Below are 22,311 nucleotides of genomic sequence, written 5' to 3'. Positions count from 1 at the left end.
TAAGCACCCAGGAGCAGCGCAGCAGTGCCTTAGAAAAAAATGGGGTTTCTCCGCCAAGTTCTGAAGACAGCCCTCTTCTGAGACAATCGCTGAGAGAGGTTTGATCTTTGCTTTTCCAGCCTGTTCTTGAGGACTTACATGGTCCCACCGGGCACAACAAACATACGCATGAAATCTGACAGTCAGGATGAAATTTAATCCTCTGCAGTCGAGAGAGAGAGGGAGAGAGAGAGAGAGAGAGAGAGAGAGAGAGAGAGAGAGAGAGAGAGAGAGAGAGAGAGAGAGAGAGAGAGAGAGAGAGAGAGAGAGAGAGAGAGAAAGAGAGAGAGAGAGAGAGAGGGAAAGAGGGAAAGAGAGAGAGAGAGAGAGAGAGAGAGAGAGAGAGAGAGAGAGAGAGAGAGAGAGAGAGGCACAAGGGAAAAAGCAAGCGAGACCATCTACTAGGGTTCATAGGGATCAGTGCAGAGTTGGTTCAGGACCAAGAGTCGCTTCCTTCAAGAATCAGATCGTATTTCCAAACCCTTTTCGGAGACTGACTAAATAAATAAATAAATAAATAAATAAATAAATAAATAAATAAATAAATAAATAATGTATCTTTCCGAAGCATACTCCCATCATAAGAGCAACCAGGCGTGTCCCCCGTTGGTTTTCCACTGGGGAAATCTCTACCCGCAGAGTCAGGGCGACTGACCGGTCTGCGCGCTGCTGGCTGGCGCTTCTCGGATCTGCATCGTCTCCCCTCAAACCAACTCTCTCCAACTTTCCCCCCTAGAATCCAGCAGGGGCGCCCTCCTGGCCACGGCTGCGGCAGGCAGGCGCGACCCACATCCGCACACACGCCAAGAACAGTGTCCCCAGCGCCCGGCTTTGGCGGACTCTCAGAGCGGCCTCTCTTGGCTCTCATTGCGCCTTAGGCTGCTTGCGCTCACTGCCCACTGTCCAAGGTGCTCTGGGGGGGGGGGGAGATTCTGGGGGTCTCAACTCCCCAAGATCCATCTTTCTAGACTGACACCGAGACGTGTCCACTCTCACTCACTTGCACATTGGGCAGGGCTCTGCAAAAATCCGAGCTCTCTCCTTTGCATTCGCCTCCAACCACTCTCCTCCTCCTTCACCCCAGTACAATCAATCCCCAGCCGTGGATGGGGGGGGGGGGAATAAAAAAGGCCAGACTGGATCTCTGCAATTACTCTGGCCTCTGAGGGTCTCCATCACCGCCAGCTGTCTTACCCACGCTCATTCACATTCATTCCCATTCTCTTTCCCCCCTCCCCACTCCCCTCTCCAAAGACTCCTAACAAGACAGACCGACCCTAGGTGGCACTCCCTTCCATTCACCCCTCCTTTCCAGCTCTCACCTCTCACTCACACACAACACACAAAACACACACACACACACACACACACACACACACACACACACACAACCCACTCCACTTTCCAGACGCCCACCCCTCTGACTCCCCTCCCCTAAACAGACTTCCACCCACTCACCATCTGCATCCTCCCTTCCTCCCCCTTGCCCCGCCTGCCGGGCACCCCCACCTCCCCAAGAAGCAGCAGCGCTCGGTGGGAGGCAAGGGACCCCCGCCAGACAGTGGGGTGTGCACGCTGGAGCTGACCTCCGCCGGCCTGGGGAACTAACAAAGGCGCCCGCTGGAGCCTGGGTCACCCCATTCTGCATCCCCGGAGCTGCAAGGACCTGCGCTGGGCAAGTGAGCCCGTTCCTGTCGGGCCGGACAATTGCTGGCCCCGGGGGCTGCGGCCCCATTCGCACCCGGATCTCCCGGAGCCGCTAGCCCCGCGCGCCGCCGCATCAGCAGCATCATGGGCTGCTGTACCGGGCGCTGCTCGCTCGTCTGTCTCTGCGCGCTGCAGCTGGTGAGTGGCTCGTGCGCCCCGGCTCTGGTACCCCGGGATGCCCTTCCCGGACCCCAAACTCATGCACTCTCCAGGCCCCCGTCCCAGTTGGCCTGGGAGGGCGCGGTTTGCAGAGTCTCAGCCCTACTCCGGAGCGCCCCGGTGCGTGGCACGGAGTCGCCTGGAGGTCCCCGGGATGCGCGCCGCAGGGTAGCAGGAGTTAGCGGTTTCCTCCTAGCTGCTCTGGACCGCTCTTTGCTGCACCCTGAGCATCTCTGCTGAAGTTTCTCCAGGGCTCCGGGCTCTTTCTTCTTCTTCGTGATGTTGTTTTAGTCTCCCCCACTTAGGGGCATATGGGGTTACACCGGTTCTGAGCAGCAGACTGGCAAGCCCGTCTGTCCACTCCTGATTCAGCATCAGGAGATAGATTGGGTTCTCGATCCTGCAGGGTGCCAAGACTGATTATGCCTTTGGATCTTATTTAAAAGAGGGTTCAACTCCTGCTTCCTCCTTTCCAGATGCACTTCAGGTTTTGTTGAAATGTGGTGGGTTCAGGTCAGAGCCTAGAGATGTCCACAGGAAGAGGACCGGGAAGGGAGCTGACCTAAGCAAAGTGGTTGAATGTGGACTGCGTGCAGTGGGAAGTTAGGGCAAGTGGACAGTCAAAGGCTCCTTTTAACCCAAGTCCCCCTGGGACCCTTGTAGGGGCCTGTGGTCTATACCATAGTCACTTGAGGTCAGGGCCGCAGACCTCCTTTGTCAGATTTTTGTTTGTCGAGATGAATAGACATCTTCCTTTCCATGACACTTAAGCCAGGTGCTGTAGGTAGATGCAGGAAGATCAAGCTTTCTTCCGAGTGTTACTTGTATGTTCTTTTTTTTTTTAAAGCCACCTACATTAGCATATGTTGATGAACAAAGGGAACCAGCTTTTCTGTGAACTTTACTGACAAATGTCAGCCCTTGAAAGGCACATTAACTGAAGGAATAAAATATTGCCTTCATTTTAGTGGTTATTCCCACAACACCTCCTACATATCTCTAAGAGGGCTCTTCATTGTTTACATTATGTGTGCTTAATTTGAGTGGTTTTAGACTTAGTTACTTACTTTTTTTAGTACGCCGGAAAGCATATATTATTTCATCATCATCATCATCATCATCATCTTCTTCTTCTTCTTCTTCTTCTTCTTCTTCTTCTTCTTCTTCTTCTTCTTCTTCTTCTTCTTCTTCTTCTTCTTCTTCTTCTTCTTCTTCTTCATTTATGGTTTTTGGTTTGTGGATGTTCAGGGATTGCTCCTGGCTTTATGCTCTTGGTTCTCTACTGACAGTACTTGGAGAACCCGATGCGATGAAGATGATCCAACCACGTGTCAGTCAGCCATTTTAAAGGCAAACACCCTATCCACTATACTATCTCTCTGGCCCCAACTGCAGACTTTCCTGTTCTGTTAAACAAAACACACTTTTGGTTGTTGTTTTTGTTCATTTGGGGTTGTTTTTTTGGCCACGCTCTGTAACACTAAGGGGAGCGTTCCTGACTCTGCTCTCAGGAATCACTCCTTAGTACTCTAGTAATGATATAGAATGCCTAGGATTCAACCGGGGTGGGCTGTGTGCAAGGCAAGGGGTGGGTTGTGTGCAAGGCAAGTATGTGCCTTACACACTTTACTATCTCTCTAACCCCAAGTAAAACACATTGTATAGTTCTTCTAATTCTTTATTTGAACATCAGTTTATTTTTCACATAAGAAAGCTAGAAGATTATTTCCACTTATTTAGAAAGAAACATCATTGACACATTACAAAATTATTATGCTTTGAGGATGAAATCTTATTGTTGGGCATGCTTTATTAAGGGATTGATCATGGTATTATCTTTGATGGTGATGTTCTTGATGTTTTATTTATCAGTTGGGAACATCTACACTTTCCAGATATTCCACGATTGAGGCATATGCAACTTTCTCTTTATGGTTTCTCTTACTATTACATCTTGTCTGAAGTCTTCTTCAATGCACCAGATAAAATCAGTAACTTTTTAAAATTCAATCTTTATTGATTCGCTTTTTCCTCTGTTAGAAGAAAATCATCCTCAAGTTGTTTTAGTTTATTTACACTTCTCTGATCCTTAGATTATAAACAACCTGAGGATAAAGATGAAACATTCATATTGTAAATGCAAACAGTTTTAGGAGAGCTTTTATTAGGTGCTAAACATATTTTCTGTATTTATGATGATAATTAATATTTTCACTCAACAGGGTTGTTAAATAAGAATCATTTTATTTTAGAACTGTCCTTTAAAGCACCAATTTTATTTATTTTCAGATTTGGAAGGTGATGTTTATAGAGTTAAACAACTTCTTATGTCAATATTTTGGAATGTTGAAGATACTTGGGTGATTGATACATTAAGAATGGTGCCAAAGAAATAAGAATGTAATGTACAGTAAATTATAGTGAAGATAATAAATATAATGTATATACTACATAGACTTCACTCGACAAACAATAATATGTGATTTGTGAAAAATTATATAATTCTGACAGAAATTTTTTTTGTTAAATTTGATAAATGGTTATACTTTTGACATAATTATGCCAGGTGATATTCTTTTTTTTTTTTTTTGGTTTTTGGGTCACACCCGGCAGTGCTCAGGGGTTACTCCTGGCTCCATGCTCAGAAATTGCTCCTGGCAGGCACGGGGGACCATATGGGACGCCGGGATTTGAACCGATGACCTTCTGCATGAAAGGCAAACGCCTTACCTCCATGCTATCTCTCCGGCCCCGCCAGGTGATATTCTTATCTAATTTGGGGAATATAAAAAAGTAAAGCAAGCAGAAAGTTGGAACTTCATTTCATCAGTGATATGAAAAGCTTTTTTTTTTGCTGAACTGGGCAATAGTTTTCAAATATTGGAAAACAATATATTTTGTGTGCAGGGATGTGTGTGAATGTTTGTGTATGTGTGTACGCACATACTCATAAGATATTGACATTGTGGTGGCTATGGACATTTGCCATATTTTTGTTTAAAATTATTGTATTACTCTCCTAAGTTTAGACTGTCAAGTGTTTCAAAGCCTGATTTTTAGCATTTGCCTATTTCTTTGGTGTAAATATTTCCACTTTGATCAGTTTGAAATACATAATGTATCAGTTACATAAATAAATATAGCATCAGATGCATAAAGTGTTGGAGTACTCCCTCTTCACTCCTAATTAATATCTAACCTCAAGGTCAAGATAGTTCCCTGGGTAAAAGTAAGTTCGGCTTTAGAATAGAAATGGGCAATAGCAATGAACTCAGGAAATAGAAAAGAAAAGAATAGAATAGATTAAGAGGGTAAGCAATAATGCACCCAGAAAAGAATAGAATAAAATACCTTAGGGTCTTCTTGATGCAGAGGGCATTCTAGATTAAAAATATTATGACTTTACTCCATACTTTAAGGGAGCCTGATGATTGGCAATGTGAAATATCCCAGTCTTTGTTCTTAAGTACCCATGGAATTTTGGTGTGTTTGCTAATTGTTCTTGAAGTTTCTAGTAATTTAAACAGTAACTCACATATTGGGAATCAAGGTGGGAGAGCAAAGGTGTATTGGATAGATGGCTTAGATAGTCCTTGTGTGTTCATCTCCTTATGTGTTTAGCTCATTCTCTGTGACTGATTCCTGTTTACCATAGGTCAACATGCCAATCCGTTTAGCTTTAAACATAAACTATTCAGATTATTGGGAATTTTTTATTTTTATTTTATTTTTTTAATTTTTTAATTTTAATTTTTATTATGTCACCATTGATTCACAGAGTTGTTTATGATAGAGTTGTTTCAAACATACAATGTCCACTTACCTATTTAACACCAATGCCCCTTCCTTCTCCACGAGAATCCCCAGGTTCCTTCCCATTCCCAGCTGATATCCTTGGTAGGCACATAACAAACTTATGTCATATATCTTGCACCAAAAAGAACTTAAATGTCAGGTGAAATTATTATAAAATAAATCAGTAAAAGTCAATTTTTGATGAAGATGGCTATGTTTTAAACCTTTCTTCATCTAGTAGAGGACAACTATATGTACTGTGAGTGAGTGCCATACTCAAGACTACAAATTGGGAGATTTCTCTTTTCCTCTAAAGGAGATCTTTTCGTACTTCTTGCTAAACTGGTTTCAAGATTATGACTTCTAAACTGTTTCTGTTCATGATGTTCTTTATCATTCCTTCACATCTAAATGATGATCTAGTTGAATAGAGTATTATTGGCTTTGTAAAATAAAAATCCATGAGTTGTGAGATCACCCAGGCACCATATTTCTAAAACTCACACAATTAGGTCTGAAGAAGCAGGGTTACAGCAAAGAAATAATATACCAAACCAGTCAAGAAAATCAAGGAGTCAGTGGCTTTTAAGAGTGGCTTCGTGTGGCTTCTTCCTCAAGGTGTCTCGGAGCACCAAACCCAAACTGACTTTTCTTTATTATACCAATACCTGTCCACTAGAAGGGGGAAGTTGAGAGTGAAACAAAAGTACCTATCCAGTAAACTTTTACATATCAAAGGAAGAGGTTTAAGGAAGAAGAAAGTTAGGAGAACATCTTAGTTTGGGGTTGATAGCTAATTGTCATCTTACACTTGGTGAGGTGTTCATTTTGCTGACTTTTTATACTACATCCCTTCATCCTCTTTTGACTCATAGAGTCTCATTTGATAGAACTGCAATAGATCTCATGAGATCTCTTTTGCATGTAAATTTCTTTTTGATCTTGCTGCTGTCAATATTCTGGCTCTATCTTTAGATTTTATAATTTTGAGTACAAGGTGCCTTGAAGTTTTTTAGGTGAGTCATATTTTTCCTGGCACCATTTGTGGCTCATGTATATCAGTGCCTGTAATCCTCAACTCTTGAAAATTTTTATTGATTATTTCTTTAACTATTTTATCTTCACTCCCGTCTTCTTGTTCTTCAGGGACCCTGGCAATTATATATTTTTATTTTATTAAGCCATTGTGATTTACATTTAGATTTACAATTTAGGTTGGATTTTATACATATAATAAATTGGGGACAATCCCAAAACTAGGGTCCCTCTCCTTCCATCAATGTTCCCCAAGTACATCCTAAACCCCATCCTGCCAGTATAACAGGTCCATTTGAAGTTTAGATTGTTAGATTTGAGTTTGTTGATTTCATTGTTGTTGTCTTTGGCTTGGATATTTAATTCTGTCCTTTTTTTTTAACTCTACCAATGCACCTGAGACCGCTTGACCCCTAGCCCAATCTTTTCATATTTGTGTTTCTCCTTTTCCACTCAGTTTCTATCCTTTCCCTCTCTATATTCTGAGGACAAGGGTGTTTGAGACAACTCTCATTTAGACCATTGCATTTCTTTATGCAGTTATTATAAATACCACATATGTGATATCATTCTAAAATATTTTTTTAATTTTACTTTTTAAGACTGGGCAATATAATTGGAGAGAATTTGACATTTTTTAGGCTAGTATATGCAGATGAGTATTGGTTGGTAATCTCTTAAACTTCTTTCTAATATCTTCCTACAACCATTCTTGACATCTTCCCTTTGTGATTAACCCCAATGTAAGCTTGTATATGTACTCTTAATTTTATAGATGAGTTCCTTATATGTTATATGGATTAAAAAAGAGAACGTGTAAAACAGAAATATATGTTGCTAATAAACCTGAAAAGTAAATATTTTTTGAACTCTATATAACAGTTTCAAGTCATCTAGGAACTTTTTAATATATATTTTTGGGTAAAGGATGGATTCTTTGGGTATGTTTAAAAATTATATGTATTCCACCTGTATAATGTAGAGTTGATACACTTGGTAAATTGTTTTAGTTGTTATATTTCACTGTATTTTAATTGTTATATTTTGTATTTTACTTTTTTAGTTGTTGAGCCACTCTCAACTGTGCTCAGTGATTACTCTGACTCTGTGCTGAGGGATAACTTTTGGCATGCTTGGGGAATCATATGCAGTGCTGAGGTTAGAGCCCATTTTGGCTGGCTGCAAAGTAAATACCATGTCCACTATATTATCATTTCAGCCCTTAATGGTATAATTTCAAAAGTTTAAAATGTAGTCTGCATTTTATTTTATTTTATTTTTTTAGATTTTGGGTCACACCCGGCAGCGCTTGAAGGTTACTCCTGGCTCTATGCTCAGAAATTGCCCCTGGCAGGCACAGGGGACCATATGGGATGCCGAGATTTGAACCACCATCCTTCTGCATGAAAGGCAAACACCTAACCTCCATGCTATCTCTCCGACCCCCAGAGTGCATTTTATTTTAGAATTGTTTCCCCATCATGCCTTCAGTGTAGTGTAACCCAAGTGGGTAGGGAATTATTACTGCAGTGCTATCATCTTCTTGATAGCATAGAGGTCTTGATTGTGAGACATGTTTAAAACATCTCTGCCCTGGATATTATTTTACTAGAGAGATTTATGGTAGCTTACATCTTTTCATGGAAAATGAAAGCTACTTTTCTATTGAATTTAATAATCAGAGCAGTAGAATATAGAAAGTTCTTATATAGAAGCTCTTACTTTCTATATGTACACTGACAAACTTTTGAAAGATTTATAAAATTAACAGAGCATATCAGATCAAATAAATTGACTATATGGTTTTATTTTGGTGAATGTTCACTCAAAGAAAAGTATTACTTTGTTCTTGTGGTGAAAAGTTAGGTTAACTTTTTGTATCACAGTCAAAACATCTTCTTAGGAAAAAATAAAGTGGTAACACTATAATGTGGGGATAAAATCTATTAGGAGATGTCTGTTAGTGCTGTGGCACTAACATACTCTTAAACTAGGCTTTTATCTTTTTGTCCTTTGTCAGCCTCATTATTGGGGTACGGCAGGGGACACGCATGAAATTTAGGGAGATCATACTTAGAAACCAGAGGTAAATCCTCAATGCCAGTCAGGCAAAGCAAGATATTTATTACTCTACTACTTTATTTCTGAGATAAATCCCTGGACCCCTTTAAATTAAGTTTTATGAAGTGTACCATTCACTTGTCAAGGCTATTTGCCAATGGATGTAGAAATACATTTCTTTTGGTATGTAGATATACCAATACTTTTTCTTTAACAAGTTCTACACTTTTATAGTTAATTCATTTCTCCTGTGCAATACAATTTTTATGATTCACTTTCCATTTTTATATTTAAATATCCTTATCTCTGTCTCATCCCATGAATATTAGAAAAGATAGAAAAATTAAAATATGGCCTAAATGAGACTAGCAGGTATAATGTGATTGGTATAGAAATCATTACAATATTTTGCATTAGCCAATTTTCTACAAATGCTGATGCTTTTATAACTCACTTATTATTTAAGAGTATATTCAATGTGTTGAATTTGCTGAGGAAATATGATATTGTTACAGGATAAATACTCTTAATTCCTATGTTTAAATCCTAATCCCAGTATTTCAGTATCTGGTCTAATTTGGAAAAGGCCACTTTAGAAATAACTGGCTAATTTTACATAAGATCATATTGGAGTAGGGTGGTTCCTGATTCTAGTCTAAAGTTACATCTCTATATAAAGCAGAAATTGGTGCACAGGCATGAAGTGAAGAAAGTGCCATAAAAAGATGAAAGTAAAAGTCTAGGTGATTCCCAAGACTTTTGCTTTTATCGTTACAGGATATATATTTGTGATGACATGGCATACATAGCCACAGAAAGGCAAGATTGTCAGCACACCATCAGAAACAGTCATGAAATAGTCTCTCTTGCAACCTTTAGAAGAGCATCTTTTATTTGACTTCTATCTTCTGAAACTGCTGTACAATAAATTTTCTGGTATAAGTTACTCAACCATGGTACTCTGTCTCCACAATCCAAATAAACAAGTGTGTGTGTGTGTGTGTGTGTGTGTGTGTGTGTGTGTGTGTGTGTGTGTGGCAGGAAGACTGAGGTTTGCAGTGATTGGTTGACAATGTTCATTGGTTTACATCCAGCAGTGTTCATGGGCTATTCCTTACTCTGCATAATGGTAACTTGATGGTGCTTAGGGCACAATACGTAATAACAGGACTTTACAAGGATTGGTCATAGTATGGCAATCTCCCTTAACTGCCATACTATCTTTTCAGTCCCAGGTATTTTATTTTTATTTTTCACAGGGAACTTTCTCTTTATGAGTTATGTGTGTGCATTCATTTCTTTATGAGGGAGAAATGTGAGGTGTTATTGAATTTTAAGTCCACAAAGGACAAAGAATGATTCACAGAATCTTCTTTTAGACCCTACTGAAGGTAAGAACTCACTAAATATTTGAAAATAAATTAATGTATAAGCATGTATTTAAATAGTATTGATTGTTTTAGTGATGTCAGTCATTCTTTGAGGAACTTTATATGTATTAAATCACATAGTTCTCACAACCAATATTTTAAAGGTTAAAACATGGAGGCTAAACGGCTTTAGTAATATACTAAAGACTATACCACTGGTAGGAGATGGAGCCAGGATTTAGATCTGAGTCTGCAATCTCTTTGCTGTTTTTTGCTTCATGGACTTGAAATAATCAACAACATATGATGGATATTTATAGAATCTCTAAACACTGCAAGTACAGGTGTGTGCCATTCACATTCGTACTATTTTTGTCTTTTGAGTTACAAACACTTCTATTTATTTAGGGCTCACCCCAGGTTCTAAGTTCATAAATCATTCCTGGTGGGGCTCAGGGATCCGGATGTAGTTGCTGAGGTAAAGTCCAGGTAAGCTACATGAAAAACTACCCACTTTATTACCTCTCTGTCCCAAAGATTCAGTTTTGAGAGTTCTGTTTGTTCCTAGCTGTGGCATAAGTTTGGTTTGGTCTCAGCTCAGTATATGATAAGATGACACAAGAAAAAATGGCTTCAGATTTTATTCAAAGAAAATTTATCATATCATTCCAGAGCACCATCTGACTTATGTTTTAAAATATGCTAATAGGTGAATACATATATTAGAGGGAAAAGAGAGAAAATGAGAGAGAGAGACAGGATGCTTTTCTTTATACTAAGTAAGAGATTATTTGAGTTGAAGTGGTGAATAAATGAGAAAAATGATGGGCTTAAGACAGGATTTTGATGTAGAAAATTTAGGACTTCCTGAGAGATATTTCTATGTTTCATACATCAGAGAAATCAGTTTAGTCACTTATACTAAAAGTAGGAAAATTGGGTTATGAAGAAAGAATAAGAGTGATTATAAGCATGAGAATTTTGTTTTGACAGAGTAAAAATTTGACACATCAAAAGTCAGGTAGCTGTCAGATGTATGGACTTGGAATTCAGGGGACAAGACTACACATGGACTGGAACAACAGTACAAAGGGTAAGGTGCTTGCCTTATATGAAGCTGACCCAGGTTCATTCCCTGGCATCCTATATGATCCCCTGAACACTGCCAGGAGAGATTCCTGAGAGCAGAGCAGGAGTAAGCCCTGATGATTGCTGGGCATGACCTCCCTCAAAAATTGCTCTGAATATTCTGTGTCAGGGATTATAAACAATGTTGCAGTTGGGAATGGGATAAACTCAAGACAGTATAAAATCGAAAACTATTGAGCCCCAAAGAAGGATTAAAAGTTCTAAAGTTGGGGGCCAGAGGCCCTAGTGATAGCACAGCATTAGGGCATTTGCCTTACATGCAGCTGACCCAGGACTGGCATGTGTTTGTTTCCTGTCCCATATGGTCCCCCAAAGCCAGGGGCAATTTCTGAGCAAATAGCCAGGAGTAATTCCTGAGCATCACCGAGTGTGGTCCCCCACAAAAGTTTAAAAGGTAAAAAAGAAGTTCTGATACACACACACACACACACACACATGTAATTTGTTGAGTTTTCATTCACCATGGTAACTGTTACAGACTTTTTATAAATTTCAATTTTAATTGAGTGATTATTGTTCAGTGCACTTTCATGTAGATTTTTGTTTATCTAAGTTTTTTTTATAAAAGAATAATCCTTGTGTTTTTATGTCAAGAACTTGACAACCTTATAACCCAGAGTGTTTAATTTTAAAAAATCTAAAAATGGAAATAAAATAACTTGAATAGTGCTCACTGTACTTAAAACTTAAATACAGTGCTCACATTTCCAAATTTATCTAAATATTTTATAATATATATCTTAGGTCTATAGGAAATAGTTGAACAATAATTCAGATGCTATAGGAGAATAATTTTAATATAATAGAATTTAAGTTCAGATTATTTCAGAGGGGAATATGCTACACACACACATACACACACATACACACACACACACACATATATAATTTTACTAGAGATCACCAAGTACATAGACAAAAAAACAGGTACAAATTTGAAGCTTAAATATTTTTAGTAACTTTTATCAGGTGATATATGTATATTTTTTTAAAGTAGTTTCAGGTATCTAATGAATATTACTCATTAAAGATGAAAATCAGGGGGCCGACGAGGTGGCGCTAGAGGTAACATGTCTGCCTTGCAAGCGCTAGCCAAGGAAGGACCGCTGTTCGATCCCCGGGTCCCATATGGCCCCCCCAAGCCAGGGGCAATTTCTGAGCGCTTAGCCAGGAGTAACCCCTGAGCATCAAATGGGTGTGGCCCGATAAAAAAGATAAAAATCAGAATAGATGACACATCAGTTGAGGTCTTTTAGAACAGAAAGGTAAATAGTCGAAATTCCATTCTCTTCTTGCCCCAAGGTTTCAATGTTAGAAAGAAATAATGCTTCTGGGAAGAAGAATAAAATCACCTCAATACCAAACTCAATCATTAATGTTTACAAAGAAAAAGGGACAGTGTGTCTAAGGGGACAGGCATTGGTAGAGGCCCACTGACATCATTAGAACATTCTTTGTCTATTTATAAAACTATTATAAAATTTATTTAGAAAACTATTGTAAACTATGTTGCTTAAATGAACAATTACTTTAAATCATGACGACCTTGTAGTTGTAAAGCAGGGTAGTGTAAGCTACCTTCTATTTTGTAGCCTTTGAGGATACTTTTTATGTATAGAGGACCAAACTTGAGAATTTTTTTCTTTCTAATTGTATATTTAGATTATGAAGTAGAATTAAATATATTGGTTTGTTATGTTCTCTCTTGTGATCTTGCACTAAGTCTGGAGTCTGGAGTGAATGGAGTAGATTGGAATAGGATTTTATTTTTATCAGGTTATCATAAGAGGTATGAACTCAGCGACTGTGATAAACATAAATATATTCTGACAGTTTCTCTTAATTCTAGTAATTAGAAACATGACTTATTCTAGTATTGAGTAATGAGTACTTGCTTGTGAAAAAACTCAGGGCGTAGAAGTTGATTGGTAAAATTCCTAATTTAGGTATGGAGAAGAGTGCTGTATACTCATCTAATTAGTATTTGAAATACAATAGATTGATATAGAATTTCTTAAATTGGAGCTTATGAAAATAACTGTTTTAAATTTGGGGGTACTCAAAAATATGAATAGCCAGCCCTGCTGTTAGCTTTGTGGTAGGGTAGTTCATGTATTCTCAACAATTATGACTATTATTGTTCTTAAATTTCTTTAAAAATATACATTTTAGCTGCTAGTAACAAAAATATAAAAATGTTAAGCCTGAAAACTCTCACCTATTTTAAAAATTACTTAAACCTCAGGCACCATGATTTAAAGTACTGTTAATTACAGTGTTTCAGGCATACAAAGTTCCCAATCTCCATACCCTGAACCAGAGTGTCAGCTATTTCATCATGACTCAGTGATCTCCACTCCTCTAAATTAGCCCCTTTCTCTTACTATTGTAAGCTCAGTTTTGTAGACCCCAATAGGTAGACCTGTTAGTTGTAATGCAAATATTTATTTCATATAGTATTAACAAATTGATATATAACTCAAAGATCTCATGGTTTGATTTCTATCTTATCTACATTTTCTATATCTAGATGATAAAAATCAAATAGAAGCAATAAAGAGCTATTTGTAGCAACAGGAAGGATTTATATAGTCAGAAATTTTTAAAGTCAGTTCTTGAACATAGTCTTTAATAAAAACAAATAATGCATTTTAAATCACATACAAATAAATTAATGAATCATCCTAAATTTAATGTTTTAAATATTTTCCTGCATTGTGTTTGTGAACATCTTTATTCTGTTATGCATATCACATTATTGATAAAAGTAAATTATGACAAAATTATACATCATGAAAAGACTAATACTGTCAGATCCAGTTCTTCAAAATTCACTGGCAGGCTACTGGGTTAAGGCCTTCATCAGAAGTGCAGTTTACTTCCTTGTAGAAGGCATAAATTCACAAGCCTTTGAAATCAATTATTAACGAACATATAAAATGTATATTTCCTGAGGCTGGAGCAGTGGTACAAGCAGTAGGGCATTTGCCTTGCACATGCTAACCTAGGACCCTAGGAAGGATCGTGGTTCTATCCCCCTGTGTCCCATATGAACCCCCAAGCCAGGAGCAATTTCTGAGCTCATAGCCAGGAATAACCTCCGAGCATCACCGGGTGTGGACTAAAAACCAAAAAAAAAAAGCATATTTCCACCACCAATGCCTTCTCTCCCTCATTCCCTAACCCTGCTTGTATTGTATTGGCATTCTACTTCTCTCACTCTTAAGATAGTCATGATAATTGTTATTGAAAGAGATCTAAGGGAATTTGAAGGGAGAAAAAGAAAAAAATACATGCTTCTCCAGACTGAACAAAATAGAGAGAGAAGATGGACTTCTTCAGAGTGGAAAATGCTAAACTAAAAAAGGTTTTACTTGCTTTTGTTTTGGGATCACAACCAGGAAGTGCTCAGATCTTACTCCTGGCTCTTCACTTAGGGATCACTTCTAGAGGCATAGGGGGACCATATGTGGTGCCATGAACCAATTTAGGTTGGCCCCATGTGAAAGCAAAGGCCCTACTTGTACTATGACTAGCCCCACAAAGTACTTTTTATATGAAATATAATTCTTGATCAATTATTTTACAACTTGTAATTATTAGATATGCATTAATATGCAAATCTATTTACAAATAAAAAATAAAAATGAAATGTGAAAAATTAAATCATATACTGAAATCACAGGACACAATTAAATAATCAAAAATATGGAAATGTGAATAGTAAAATTTTGTTTGCGTGATTTATGACTGGATTAAAATAGTTTTTCTGAGCTCCAGCCAATGGTAGTTTTAAAAAAGAATTAATTTAAGCAAGAATTTTTACATTATTCTTTATGAAATGATATGTAAATATAACCCAGGTAACTTGAATAAATAAATAGAAGAGACAATTTAATGCTTTGAAACAGAGTTTTCTCTTTGCTTTTCTGTTGGAAGATAACTTTCGTCAGGATTGAGATCTATTTTTTGAGTCCCTTAGGACACACCCCAATTTATCTTGAAACAAAATAATGAAATGTAAACTTTCTAGAGACCAAATATTCTTCTAATTTTGAGTGTTCTATTTTCTTCAACTTCTGACAATGCATAGCTATTCAGATTATAGATAATTTCTTATTACTATTGGGACCTATCTTCATATGTATCTTCTCTCTATATATGAGTTTAATCCCTAATTTGACCACAGTCTTTTAAAATAGGATCGATAGAAGAAAGTATTAAATTAAGCCCTTAAATCCTTAGAAAGTTTGCAAATGTGCCCAACCATCTTTGCATCCATAAGTGTACTGTCTTTGTAAATATACAATTGGATTAATTCTTAAGAAGCAGTTCTTTATATTCATTGTTCCAGCAAAACATTTCACAAGTATTTCATAAGTAGGAGGCTTAACATTTTTTTTTGCTTTTCCATTTTTGTTGTTGCTATGGGCCACACCTGACAGTGCTCAGGGCTTATTCATAGCTCTGCACTCATGGATCACTCCTAATGGACTCAGGGAACCATATGAGGTATAGGAGATTGAACTAGGGTCTGTTTCATGACTGTTCAGTGCTATACCAGCTATACTATAATGTGGCCCCAGGTTTAATGTTTTGTAACATTTCATAGATAGCATCATCCAGAGGAGCTTCTGTCATCTATTATTAATATGCTTGTTCCACTAGTCCAAAAATGTCTTTACATATGCTTTTATTCTTTGACTACTAACAAGGCAGTTATCAAAAAGCAGAGGCTTAGGGGTGTTTGATTTAATACTCAGTCAAGTGGTAATTAATGATAGAAAGGCTTCAAAAGTGTGTCATTGGGCCACTTTGTTGTTATACACATGCTATAGGAAAACCTAGATGGTGTCAATACATGCCTAGGCTTTATTATGTAGTCTATAGAGACTACCTTAATATGTACCTTAATATGTACAGAATATTGACTTTCTACCACATTTTTTCTTATTGATAATAACCTGTGAGTAGCTGCAGTCTTCTTGGATTTGAGTTCAATATTCTGATTTTTTTCAAACATATTTTTGGACATTATTAATCTAAATGATTTTGTAGTTTCTTTATGTACTTTGATTTGTAAAACTTGATCAATGAAAGTTTTACCACGTACTTTAGGAATAACAGATAAAGCTAGTTTATAAAAAATAAAAACACATTTTGTTAATATGCACTTTCTGTTATATTTAACAGGAATTTATGTAAATGTTCGTATTTTATTTTTATAATAACATTATTAGATAGGTAAAAATTCATCCCCACTTACAGATAAATAAATAGCAGTTAATCAAATGAACTCTAATTGGGAATCCAAGCCTCATATTTCAAAACAAAAAAAGGAAGCCATCTGAAAATTTAACTTTGGGTTAGCATCATCTGTAATGCCAATATGTTTTTCATGCCTTGCTTTTCTTTGAAAAAATAATAGATCTAATATTGTTCCAGCCCCCATATGTCTTATCAGAATATTTAGTATTGTCAGCATGATAATATAAATTTGAATAAAAGAATATGATAATTTTGTATTTCACAGTGAAAATGTTTTATGAATGGTGCAGTCAAGCTTACAGAAAAAAAGCTGATTTTGCTTGAAAGGGAAAGTAAAAACATTCATGTTGTTGAACCTAATTGTGGACTATTCACATCACAAATTTGTTATCTCAGAATGTTGAAAAGAAAACACCTTCTTTCCCTTCACTCACCCTGCTTCAGATCTCTTCTTCATCCCTGAAATTATTGCCCTGTTTTGATGCTTTAATCCACCCGAGTTACTGAAGAATAATGAGTGCCAGGATAAAGCATATTCATTTACTTTTAGCTTTTATTTTGGTTGTCATTAAGGCATCCATACATTTCCTTTTCTCAAAAGCAGAATGAATTAAAGACAATTGCTTAGCTAATGACTTACTGAAGAAATTTGAACACCTTGCAAAGAATTGCAAACCTTTTTATGATATGCCTACTTGATTTCCAACTTCCCTTGCTATTTCCCTAGGGCTGGCAACTGCTAATTCATGGTCTAACCTATTTTATTGGACAGAGACTATTGATATAATAAGATTTAATTGATGTAACCTAGTACCATATTTAACAACATCTGTTACACATGATTTCTATGTAAGTCTCTTACCGGTGAAGAAAGTGCAGAAACTGAAGATTATATACTGATTTTCATTACTGAGCACCGGTACCTCACATACCCCAGCTGCGACAAGATCTGTTCAGCTGTCCATTGTAATGGTAAAATTACAACATAATGGTGTCTGTACTGCTGCTCTGTGACCGAAGCCTGCCTGTGTCATGCCATGAATTCCCTCCTCAGTCGTATTTTTGTGAGTGTGACACTCTTATGGAGACTTTCAGAGGCCACCTGGAGCAGTGTTTATGACTTGGCCCTTTCCACCCATATGGCTGAGAAAAGGACCATGTGATATTTCCAACACAGTCTACTTCTTAGTACAAAAGAAAAGTTACATCAAATGTATGACCTTCTGGCAGCACATGGAGGATAAAAGGTGCCATTAGAGGAAATGAGTACGGTGATAATTAATATAAGCAATCAACTCAATTATATATTTCCCATGACATTGTTTATAACTGCTACCTGAGACTCAAAAGGAATTATGTTTCTTCTATATTTGTTTTACTTTCCATTGTCAAGCTTCAGCAGTGACCGCTCTGCAATTATTTCTTCTCCAAAATTAACCATAATTAAATTCCATAATTTGTATTATAATATTTGTGGAAGACAAATTTTGGAAGTCATTTTGAAAATAGAATAGATTGGCCACTGCTATTATCCAAAAGGACAAACAAAAACTTTATCAGTGTTCTCCAGAAAAAGAGAAAAAGTATAGGTATTATATACATAATAGAAGGATACAATAAGAGATAGAGATAGAAGATATATATAGAGAGATTATATATAAATATACAAATGACATATTATGTATACAGAAGACTTTATTATAAGAATTACTTTCTGGGAGATATAGTGAAGTTTTAAGATTGGAAAAGTTGGAGACATCAGCCTGAACAGATATTAAATTCTGTCTTCCTCTACCACTTTGTTCAGTTTAGACCGTAAAAATATTGGATGCTGTTTATTGACATACTTAAAAATGATCGTTATCTAGTCTACTGATTCAAGTGTTAATCCCTTCCAATAGAAGTTCTCATAGATATAAATCTAGCAATAATACTTTTACTAATTGTTTGAGCATCCCTTAGTTCTGCTAATTCATAAAATCAAGTCATACATAGCTACTATTGGAAGCAGAAAAATAAAGAATGTTGCTTTCAGCAAACATTTGAAGACATAAAATAGGTACATAGCACTTGCAAAGCATTTTAGCATGCACTGTATTTTTTAAACAAATTTATTACACACATGATTGTGTTTGGGTTTCAGTCATGTAAAGAACACCACCCATCACCAGTGCAATGTTCCCATCACCACGGTCCCAAATCTCCCTCCTCCCAACCCAACCCCCGACTGTACTCTAGACAGGCTTTCTATTTCCCTCGTACATTCTCATTATTAGGATAGTTCAAAACGTAGTTATTTCTCTAACTAAACTCCTCCCTGTTTGTGGTGAGCTTCATGAAGTGAGCTGTAACTTCCAGCTCTTTTCTCTTTTGTGTCTGAAAATTATTATTGCAAGAATGTCTTTCATTTTTCTTAAAACCCATAGATGAGTGAGACCATTCTGCGTCTTTCTCTCTCTCTCTCTCTGACTTATTTCACTCAGCATAATAGATTCTATGTACATCCATGTATAGGAAAATTTCATGACCTCATCTCTCCTGACAGCTGCATAATATTCCATTGTGTATATGTACCACAGTTTCTTTAGCCATTCATCTGTTGAAGGCTATCTTGGCTGTTTCCAGAGTCTTGCTATGGTAAATAGTGCTGCAATGAATATAGGTGTAAGGAAGGGATTTTTGTATTGTATTTTTGTATTCCTAGGGTATATTCCTAGGAGTGGTATAGCTGGATCATATGGGAGCTTGATTTCCAGTTTTTGGAGGAATCTCCATATTGCTTTCCATAAAGGTTGAACTAGATGGCATTCCCACCAGCAGTGGATAAGAGTTCCTTTCTCTCCACATCCCCGCCAACACTGCTTGTTCTCATTCTTTGTGATGTGTGCCAATCTCTGTGGTGTGAGGTGGTACCTCGTAGTTGTTTTGATTTGCAACTCCCTGATGATTAGTGATGTGGAGCATTTTTTCATGTGTCTTTGGCCATTTGTATTTCTTCTTTGTCAAAGTGTCTGTCCATTTCTTCTCCCCATTTTTTGATGGATTAGATGTTTTTTTCTTGTAAATTTCTGTCAGTGCCTTGTATATTTTGGAGATTAGCCCCTTATCTGATGGGTATTGGGGAATAGTTTCTCCCACTGGGGGGGGGCTCTTGTATCCTGGGCGCTATTTTTTTGAGGTCCAGAAGCTTCTCAGTTTAATATATTCCCATCTGTTAATTTCTGCTTTCACTTGCTTGGAGAGTGCAGTTTCCTCTTTGAAGATGCCTTTAGTCTCAATGTCCTGGAGTGTTTTACCTACGTGTTGTTCTATATATCTTATGGTTTCGGGTCTGATATAGAAGTCTTTCATCCATTTGAATTTAACCTTTGTACATGATGTTAGCTGGGGGTCTAAGTTCAATTTTTTGCAAGTGGCTAGCCAGTTGTGCCAACACCACTTGTTGAAGAGGCTTTCTTTGCTCCATTTAGGATTTCTTGCTCCTTTATCAAAAATTAGGTGAGTGTATGTCTGGGGAACATTCTCTGAGTATTCAAGCCTATTCCACTGATCTGAGGGTCTGTCTTTATTCCAATACCTTGCTGTTTTGATAACTATTGCTTTGTAGTACAGTTTAAAGTTAGAGAAAGTAATTCCTCCTATATTCTTTTCCCCAATAATTGCTTTAGCTATTCTAGGGTGTTTATTGTTTCCAATGAATTTCAAAAGTGCCCGATCCACTTTGAAGAATGTCTTGGGTTCTTTAGAGGGATCGCATTAAATTTGTACAATGCTTTGGGGAGTATTGCCATTTTAATGATGCTCATCCTGCCAATCCATGAGCAGGGTATGTGCTTCCATTTCCACGTGTCCTCTCTTATTTCTTGGAGCAGAGTTTTATAGTTTTCTTTGTATAGGTCCTTCACATTTTTAGTCAAGTTGATTCCAAGATATTTGAGTTTGTGTGGCACTATTGTGAATGGGGTTGTTTTCTTAATGTCCGTTTCTTCCTTATTACTATTGATGTATAGAAAGGCCACTGATTTTTGTGTGTTAATTTTGTAGCCTGCCACCTTGCTATATGAGTCTATTGTTTCTAGAAGCTTTTTTGTAGACTTTAGGGTTTTCTATGTAGAGTGTACTGTATTTTTAAATTTTATATAGATATGACAAAAAGCATATTTTGTGTTTTCTATCATATCTATTTTGAATTATGTAATAAACTAGTTATCTTCTCATTTTTTTCACACTTTAGTTCTTATTCTTACTTATTTTTTAGATTTTTGTTTGTTTGTTTTGGAGTTATACCAGTGGTTTTCAGAGTTTACTAATGGTTCTGTGCTCAAGGAACTTGCCTGGTAGTATCAGGGATACCACATTTGTAGCCACGATTTAACCTCAGTTTACTTCTATCCTGGCATCATTTTATCTCCCAATCAGGACTGAAAGTATCCCCCAAGCATGATTCAGGAGTATCTCCCAAGACCTATATTGTAAAACATATAAAAGTCCTGGTATGCATAGTCATATCTTGCTAAAGTGTTGCAAGCATTCTAAAAATGTGCCTCAGAAGGTGAACAACCAGGAAATTGCACAGAAGTGGGGGCTACTTCACTGCACTCCTTATCTCATCTGTAAAAAAAGAAACACTTGGAGAATCTAGTGAGATAAGTTTAGGGGTTTAGGAACTGCTGACTTCAGTTAATCTCATAACCCCATTTGGTCCCCTAACATTGCCAGGAGTGATTTTTGAACACACAATCTGAACATAACTGTGATGACCCAAATACCTGACCTTCCCCTAAAAAATAAACTGAAAATTGGAGCATTTTAAATAGAGCACTTAAGATTCTATTTTATGAAACACTAGTAAGAACAGGACTTGATATGAAAAAAATGAGTTCTACTATTAAAAATATTAAAAGCAGTGTATAAAGCAGTTCTATACAGTACTTATACAGATTTTAGTTTTTGATTTTATTCTTTTTAGAAATTTATATTACAAAGAAGGAAAACAGGGGCTGGAGAAGTAGTATAGAGGATAGGCTCTTGCTGTGCATGTGTTCCACAAGAGTTATAGCCATGGCACAATATATGGTCCCCTTAGTAGCATCAGTAGTAATTCCTGAGCACAACTCCTGAGCATATACGGAAATGGCAAAATATTATCAAATTATACATAGAAAGAAAAAATCCTCCTTAGATAAGTATCTGTCCTAAACAGTCGTGCATTCCTTTAGAAATAGAAATTATGTGAAAAAACATTAATTTTTAAATAATTTTTATTGTAACCAAAGTGAATTATGAATCTTTCACAGTAATATTTAAGGTATAGAGTGACAATGAGTCAGGGCCATTCCTACCACTAGTGTTATCCTCCCTCCACCCCTGTTCCCAGCATGCATACCATATCTCCCTCATTTGACCCCCAGACTGCTAGTGTAACTACTTCCCTTTGTGTGTAGCTTGTTGTAGATTGATGTTGTTGTTGGCTTTGGGTTTGGTGTTTAAGTCTGATCATTTTTTATTTCCATTCAATGTTCATATGACTGTTTGGTCCTGGTATTATCCATTCCCCCCCCCCTCCATTTATGAGGCAGAACAAGATGATTCAAGTTATGTGGTCCTTTTGGGAGGAGTCTGTCTAGAGGCTATAAATACCAATTTAAATACATAAAGGAAAAAAAGAAGAAAAACATAACAAAAAGAAAAAGGAAAACAAACAAACAAAAAACAAACCAGCAACTAC

General features: G+C 37.2%; 1 protein-coding gene across 1 annotated transcript in view; it reads left to right on the top strand.

The window, feature by feature from the left end:
* Positions 1-1,794: 1,794 nt before the first annotated feature.
* The window catches only part of NKAIN3 (sodium/potassium transporting ATPase interacting 3), a 559,837-nt gene continuing 539,320 nt past the window's right edge, over positions 1,795-22,311 (top strand). The window contains exon 1 of the mRNA XM_049782115.1: positions 1,795-1,884. Coding sequence (XP_049638072.1) covers positions 1,831-1,884 — 54 coding nt within the window. The 5' untranslated portion in view covers positions 1,795-1,830. The remainder of the gene's footprint in view (positions 1,885-22,311) is intronic.

The sequence above is a fragment of the Suncus etruscus genome, chromosome 10 (assembly GCF_024139225.1).
Source record: "Suncus etruscus isolate mSunEtr1 chromosome 10, mSunEtr1.pri.cur, whole genome shotgun sequence".
NCBI lineage: Eukaryota > Metazoa > Chordata > Mammalia > Eulipotyphla > Soricidae > Suncus > Suncus etruscus.
This window is presented reverse-complemented; position numbering and strand designations above follow the sequence as displayed.